Source organism: Rhea americana, unplaced genomic scaffold (genome assembly GCF_003343005.1).
Source record: "Rhea americana isolate MKP2758 unplaced genomic scaffold, rheAme1 scaffold_33, whole genome shotgun sequence".
Lineage (NCBI taxonomy): Eukaryota > Metazoa > Chordata > Aves > Rheiformes > Rheidae > Rhea > Rhea americana.
In genome coordinates this window covers 493,433-500,886 of record NW_028186457.1, presented here as the reverse complement: position 1 = coordinate 500,886, position 7,454 = coordinate 493,433, and the positions used below count along the sequence as shown (strand labels likewise).

Below are 7,454 nucleotides of genomic sequence, written 5' to 3'. Positions count from 1 at the left end.
CCCCCCGTCCGCGGCCGCCCGCCGAGCCCTCCGCGCGTTTGCAGCCTGGCAGGGCGGCAGAGGGAGCGCGGGAGAACGGAGGGCGATGCGGCGGGCGGGCGCGTGGCCTTGGGCATCCCGGGCAGCGCTGGAAACGCCGCGGCCGGCTGCAAGGCGCGCGCCCGGCCCCGTTCGCCCGCCGCGGGTCACCTCTGCAGGCTGCATCCCTCGGCGGAGCCCGTTAAGCCCTCGTAAGGGCTCCTCTCGCAGGCACGTCCTTGCCAAATCCAGCCCTGCTCGCGCCCGGGGCAGCTCGCTGCCACCCCGGTGCCGCTTGTCCCCTGGGGGGGGGGTGTGTGTGCAGCGTCTCTGGGCAAAGGGGCTCCGCTCTGCAGGGCACAAGACGCTCGAGAGCCCCGCAGGGTCCGAGCTGGGCTCCAGCCTCGCCGCAGCGCTGGGGCGCCGGGCTCAGCTCGGGCCGCGCGCGGTCGCGAGCCGGCTCGGGGCGTCTCGGCGCCGCCGGAGGGGCGGCGTGGGCAGGAGGCAGGYGGCACGCGCCCGCCCGCTCCCCGCCGCCGCTCTCGCCGTGCCCGGCGGCTGAGCCACGCGCCGGAGGGCACCGGAGGCTGAACATGCCGGGAAGGAGCGGGAGCTTCCCTAGCCGGCGGCKCCTGGGCAGGGGGAGGCCGGCATGGGAGCTGGGAAGGGACGTGGCCCCCAGCCAAGGGGTTTTATCTCCGGGCGAGGTCGCCGGGCTCGGCTCCCACGGCGGGGGGGAAAGCGGCGTGGCAGCCCCAGCGCGGGGGGAGCCGGTGCGGGAACACGGCCCGCGGCTGCGCTCTGCCCTGCGCCGCCGCGGCACCGGAGCGGCAGCGGGACGGACCCCTGTGTCGGTCACACCGCGGGGCCCCTGGGCACCTCTGCCCACTCTCACCGGGTGGGGGGCACCTCCGTCACCCACCGGGATGTCCCTGGGTTGGGGGGGGAAGCGCCCTGGGAGCGGGGCCAGCACCGTCCGCCAGCCYGCCTGGTCCCTGCTCCGGTGGGGGGGTGCCTCCCCCCTTCCCCACCTGCCTGGGCAGGGCGCGGTGTCCCCATGGGTGCTGGCACCCAGGTGCCACCCCCACCGCCTGCCCTGCGCTGTCTGCGCACCCTCCTCAGCACCCTCACTCCGCACTGCCCCGCAGTCCCCTGTGCCCCGGGGTGCCCCCAGCGCGGCGCCAGCGCCCGGCGCCGCTTTTGCTCTGCTCGCTGTCCCTCCTGCAGGGCAGTGGGCAGCCCCCTGGTCATGGACCCCAACAGCATCTGCCGCAAGACGAAGCGGCTGGCGGGGAAGCAGGCGGAGCTGTGCCAGCTGGAGCCGGAGATCGTGCAGGAGGTGGCCAAGGGCACCAAGCTGGGCGTGCGGGAGTGCCAGTACCAATTCCGCTTCCGCCGCTGGAACTGCACCAGCCACAGCAAGTACTTCGGCAAGATCCTGCAGCAGGGTAAGGCCACTGCCCCGGCCCCGCCGCTCCCCAGCCTCACAGCTCCCCCAAAGCAAACGGCGGCCTCTGGCCACGAGGCCGCAAACCAACCCCCCCTCGTGCCCGGGGACACCTGGAGCAGAGCCTTGGTGTGCGTCTGTCTGTGCACACGTGTGTGTGTGTGTGTGTGTGTGTGCGCCTGGAAGCTGCACTGGGCTGGGCGTGCAGCGAGAGCGCGGGTGCAACGCCTGGTGCGTGCAGGTGTGCGTGTGCACACCCGCGGCGGGGAGCTGGCCGGCAGCTCAGCCCCTCGGGGTGAGTGTGCATGTGCGTGTGTGCGTGTGCCTGTGCGTGTGTGGAGGGGGTCGCTTAGGGCTCCACAGCRCAGTCGTGCTGAGGTTTTACTGCCGGGACATGTCTCCCCGTGTTGTAATGAAGCAATTACCGATGCTCCCAGACAGTGCAGGGCTTCACAAAGCCCAAGAATGCACCCTCGTCTGGCAGTGATTTACTGCTCCCCCAGGATGCCGGCGCACGCGGGGGGAAGGGGTCCCGGTGGGAGGCAGCGCGCAGCCGCTGGGAGCTGCCCCTCGCCCCGCGGGTGCCCTGCGAATCCCCTCTGCGCCGGCCTCGGAGGGAGCAAGGCGCAGGAGAGCTCGCCCGGGGCCCCGGAGCCCCCGAGGCGGGCCCGTGGGCGGTGGGGGTGCCCCGAGCCCCCGGCCGGCGCTCGGGGAGCCGGAGAGGCCGCTTCGGCGGTCTGTCAGCCTCTCCCAGCCGGCCGCGGCGCGCCTGGGTGCCTCCGCCAGGCGAAGGCGGAGCGGATATGCCCCTGGGCCTTGCAGGGAGGCTGGGGCGGCGGCGTCGCACCGCCGGGAGGTGCTGGCAAGGGCAGAGCGCCCTGGGCACCCCCCGGCTGCCGGCGCCGGCGGGGGGCAGAGCAGGGGCAAGACGCGGCTCCCCGGGAAGCTCTGCCCGCAGCACAGAGATGCTTCTCATTTTTGTCGAGCCGGGACTCCGCTCCAAGAGCCGCGCGCCAGCGGGGAGGGAGCAGCGTGCCACACCTGGGCCCTGGCAGCGCCGAACACGCCGCGGCAGGGGAGAGCGGAGGGCCCGAGGGGGGCCACCCACCCTGTCCCGTGCGCGGCGGCACGTGACCGCGGCACTCCCCTGTCCCCAGGAGACCGGCCCGTCTCGGGGGCGGCGGGCTCATTTAAGTCACTGATTTGCGGCTGTCGGTTCCCCCCGATCTGGGGGGACGTATTGAGTCCCGGAGCAGAGCGCCAGAGACAGCCGGGGGACAGTCCTGCCTCCGGAGTAACCTGTTTGAACGCTGTCCCGGCAGTGAGGCAGGTGGGATCTGTGCCAGGAAGGGCTCCAGGCTGGGAGTGGGATGTGGATGTGCGAGGCTGCCGAAGCCAGACCAGATGGCGAGTGGGTGATGCTGGCAGATGAACTGTCTGGTACCCGGAGGGAAGCGCGGTTGGAGGAGTCACAGACACGTCGGGCATGGGGACACAGAAGGAGCTGCCAGGCTCTGTTTGGCCCAGCAGCCCTGCTGGGGTCATGGATATAAGCAGTATCCTGGGGACAGTGGTGAGTCTGGGAGCCCCTGGCCATCTCCCAGGAGAGAGGAGAGGCTGAGGGTGTGGGAAATCCCAGCTGGAGGTGCAGAGCTCCTCGGGGCTGTGGCGGTGGGCGTCAGGCAGAGAGCTTGCCTCGAGCTGAGAGCATCTCTGCAGGCACCAGCCTTGCTTTCACTCTGCACAAGYCATCCCAGGCTCCTCAGGCTTCCCAGCGGCTCTGGCACCTCCTGTTCAGCAGCCTCCTCTTTCCCAGCAAAGCTGCTGCAGAGCTAGCCCTGGTTTGCAGCCGTGGCCTTCCTGGGGAGCAGGTCCCATCCTATGCCACAGCTCAGGGTCCCCCATCTGCCCGTCTGAACATGGGGCAACCCAGATGGTTGCAAAGTGCCGTATCACGGCACGCGCCTCCCTCTCCAAGATGTGCCTCCCTCCTCCGTGGTTCACTTGCCACATCGTGCTGCCGGATGGGCCCCACGATAGGCCGTGGTGCTGCGGTCAAAGCCGTTCCCCTTTCTCTCCCCCTGCCCAGCGCCTGCGAGTGCCAGGCACAGGGCACCCAGAAATGCTTGCTTGCGGGCAGGTGCACGCTTGGAGGAGCAGCATCCCCGCCAAGCACCCTCCGTGCCCGGCAGCCCAGCTAGCTGGGCAGGCTGGGCAGCTCTGCCAGCTGCAGGCTGCCCAGGGAGGACCCTGCTGGCCCTACGCGGGACTGGTGGCTTAGGGGGCAGGAGGGAACCTGCTGCCTGGGTGGCTCTGCTGGAAAGGCACCCATGTGCCCAGTTCCCAATGGCTATCGAACRCCACCTGGGCACGTGGGCGGGTAACCCACGGAGCCTGTGCCAGGCATGCCCAGGAGCCCCCCTTTCCCCAGAAGCCCCCCAACGCAGAGTGCGTGTCTGGGCACATGGCAGGGAAGCAGCAGCCCTTCCRCGCACCAAGACCTTGTCCTTCCAGCTCCAGCCTGTCCTCCCCATCACGCCTGGCATGGCACTGCCCCGCTGCACAGCTGGGACATGTCCCCAGACCCACAGTGTGCCACCAGCTGGTGACAGAGTGACAGCAGCTAGGCATGCCCAGGGCCAGAGGACGCCCGTCGCAGGACCCCCCTCTTTTGAGAGCTCTCGGGGTGCAGGTGTGCACRCGCACGCCTCTGTGTGTGAAGAACCTGTTTGTTGCACATGCTTGCTGCACGAGTCCGTTACCCGCACGCACGTGTCTGGCAGGCCTGCAAAGCCCGGAGGTGCACACGGGGTCTGGATGTGTGCCGGGCGCGCGTGGCACGGGTGCAGGACTGCTTCTGGCRGGATGAGGACCCCCAAAAGCTGCCGTGGGGCTGCAGAAACAGGATGCTCAGCCCATCCAGTTCTGCATTTGGGGCCTACGGCTGATTCTGGTGTGAAGTTGGGGGTTTAGCTGGGGGTGGATGTCCCCTCCCAGCCTCTTCTATCTGTCTCCATGTGGGCTGCAAACCCCCCCCCCCCAACTCCCTCTCTGCCATCCCTCCATGGGCTCTGCCGCTGCTCTGCCACCTCCCCCTCCGTCCCCACGCTAGAGGCACCCTCTGCGTGTCCCCACCCTGGGCCACCCCTGGTGCTGGGGTGGGCAGGAGGCTGCCTGGCATGGGGGGGGGGAGCACGGGACCCCCCGAGCAGGGCGCCGCGCTCCCACTGCCAGAATCCCCCGCTGGCTGCGGCTGCGAGCGGCAGGTCCGGACAGGGGAAGGATGCTTGGAATTTGTGTCCCGGAGCAGAGAGAGACAGGAGCAAATACTAATAATAAATAATCCTGCAGGGTGGAGGCTCTGCCGGCAGAGGGAGGGGGGCAGGCATCACCCCATGGAAAAGGGGATATGGGGGGGGGGGACCAGGCAGGACTGCTTCATCGCTGGCACCCTGGCGAGGGGCAAGCAGCACCCACAGGGTGCCTCCCAGTGCCCTTGCCCTTTTCTCCTCTCTGCGGTACAGCTGGCAGCAGGGTGTGGGGSGAGATTTTTACAGCTCTGGGGGATACAGGAGGACAGTGAGGGGGCAGTGGATACCACTCGGGAATGCAGCACTCCTCCGGCCTGCCCCATAGGTAYGCCATGCTGCCCTGCTGTCTATGGGGCAGCACCAGTCCTTGCAGGGCAAGGTGTGAAATTTGTTGCCCAACTGATAGCCCCGAGGACCTTACCAATGGGTGGAGGATTGGCCCGGCTGTCCCCCCAAATCCTGCCTTCCTGCAAACCCGCTCGCAAGGCCAGCCCCCGTCCTGCGCAGCCGGCGCGCATCACCCAGCGAGCAGCCCTCGCGCAGGGGAAGGGGCAGAAGGGAAGGTCCAAGGAGCAGGGGGGTGCTGGGGGGGGGGAGATACTCTGCTGCAGGGTCTTTACCGGAGCCGAGCCCACATCCCGGACCTGGTTTCTCCCCCGCAGATATCCGCGAGACAGCCTTCGTGTACGCCATCACGGCGGCCGGGGTGAGCCACGCCATCACGCAGGCCTGCAGCATGGGCGAGCTGCTGCAGTGCGGCTGCGAGCTGACGCGGAGCCGGGCTCCCCCCTCGCCCACGGCGGGCCCCGGCGCCGAGGGCACGGCCTGGGAGTGGGGGGGCTGCGGCGACGACGTGCAGTTCGGCTACGAGAAGTCCCAGCAATTCATGGATGCCAAGAGCAAGAAAGGCAAAAATGACATCCGGGCCCTCATCGACCTGCACAACAACGAAGCCGGGCGCTTGGTAAGGACCCCCTGCTCCCTGCCCTCCGCTGCCACGGGACCCCCATCACCCTCCCTCCCCAGCTAAGCCCCCACAAAGCAGCTCCCCCTTCGCCCACGCCGCACAGGCACCCACGGCGGGTCCCCCGCCAGCTTTCTGGAGGAAACACGGAGCAACGTATTTGAGAGGGCGCTTTGAAAACCCCCTCTCCCCCCCAGCACCCTCCCCTGGGCCAGGGCAGCACCGAGAGCTGGGGGTGTTTGGACGGGGGGGTGCCAGGCAGGGGGTGCGCACGGAGGGGCCGTCCCTGTGCTGAGCGTGCCCGTGTCCCCCCAGGCGGTGCGGAGCTACATGAGGACAGAGTGCAAGTGCCACGGGCTGTCGGGCTCCTGCACGCTGCGGACGTGCTGGCGGAAGATGCCCCATTTCCGCGAGGTGGGGGACCGCCTGCTCGAGCGCTTCAACGGTGCCTTCAAGGTGATGGGGGGCAACGACGGGAAAACCCTCATCCCCGTGGGCGACAACATCAAGCCGCCCGACAAGCAGGACCTCATCTACTCGGCCGACTCGCCCGACTTCTGCTCTGCCAACCGCAAGACGGGCTCGCTGGGCACCCGGGGCCGCGTCTGCAACAGCACCGCCATGGACACCAGCGGCTGCGACCTGCTGTGCTGCGGGCGAGGGCACCGGGACGAGACCGTGGTGCTGGAGGAGAACTGCCTCTGCCGCTTCCACTGGTGCTGCGTGGTGCAGTGCCGCAAGTGCTCCGTCCGCCAGGAGCTCAGCCTCTGCGTCTGACGGCCCCGGCCGCGGCCGGGCCGGGCCGCTCGCGGGGGTCACCCCCAGCCCCGTGCCGGGGGGGGGCGCCAGGGCTGCGCTGCGGCCCCAGGACACGGACCGGTCGCCCCGGAGAGAGGGCCGCGCTGGCGGCAGGGACAGCGCGGGGAGCCCAGCTCTCGCCCTGGACACTTGGGGGCTGCCTGGCATCCCCACGGCCCCCGCGGTGGGGGCCGAGCTTCCACTAATAAAGCTATTTAAACCCGCTGTCCCGCAGCRCTTGCTGGGGAGGGCTGGGGAGCGCTGAGCGCCGAGCCGGCAAGGGYGCAGCCCGGAGCGGCAGCCAGCCCCGTCGGCGAGCGCAGCTCCCTGCGGTCTCCCGCTGCCGCTGGCCGGGCTCGGGCGGGCGGCAGCGCCTGGCTCGTTTCTCGTCCGCCACTTGCTCTTCTCCGTGGTTTTAGACACAGCACGGGCTGGATGAGGCCAGGTGCTCTCCTGCCCCRCTCCGCAGCCCCCGTGCCGGCGCTCTCCTCCCCGCGTCCAAGGTCACCCTCGCATGGAGACACCGGCGGGCGTCCCAGCTCTGCCTGACCCGGGATACCCGCGATGGACAACCGCCTGCAGCCCGCGGTCCCCTCCGCGCGCCTCTGCGCGGGAGGCGCCGCCGGCCGCCCGGATGCGAACTTCTCAGCCATCTCCTCCGGGTTTTTTTTCCCCTCTCCATCTTCACCCGCTTTCGTTGCAGTTCCTGCCCCGGGGCTGGGCATGGAGAAGCACTGAGCGGCGCTGGCGCTGCCCGGGTTGGTGGCATGCGAGGCATTTGCTTGGCATGCCGTGGGCCGCGTGCAGTCTCACCTGGGCTGTGCCGCGCCAGGCATCCAGGCATGTCTCCGTAACCCGATCAGCCCGTGCCATCCCCCCCCCCCCGCACCCCAGGGGCAAACACAGGGCTCGCGGC

The 7,454-nt window shown here is 69.7% G+C and overlaps 1 protein-coding gene across 2 annotated transcripts in view; it reads left to right on the top strand.

Annotated features, from left to right (window-relative positions):
- Positions 1-6,763, top strand: part of WNT6 (Wnt family member 6) — a 14,870-nt gene extending 8,107 nt beyond the window's left edge. Inside the window, exons 2-4 of one of the 2 annotated variants that reach the window (XM_085310941.1) lie at positions 1,251-1,466; positions 5,439-5,740; positions 6,056-6,763. In XM_085310941.1, coding sequence (XP_085167067.1) covers positions 1,268-1,466; positions 5,439-5,740; positions 6,056-6,517 — 963 coding nt within the window. In that variant the 5' untranslated portion in view covers positions 1,251-1,267 and the 3' untranslated portion in view covers positions 6,518-6,763. Of the gene's footprint in view, positions 1-1,245; positions 1,467-5,438; positions 5,741-6,055 lie in introns of both variants that reach the window. The other variant, XM_085310939.1, reaches the window with a different exon arrangement.
- Positions 6,764-7,454: the final 691 nt, after the last annotated feature.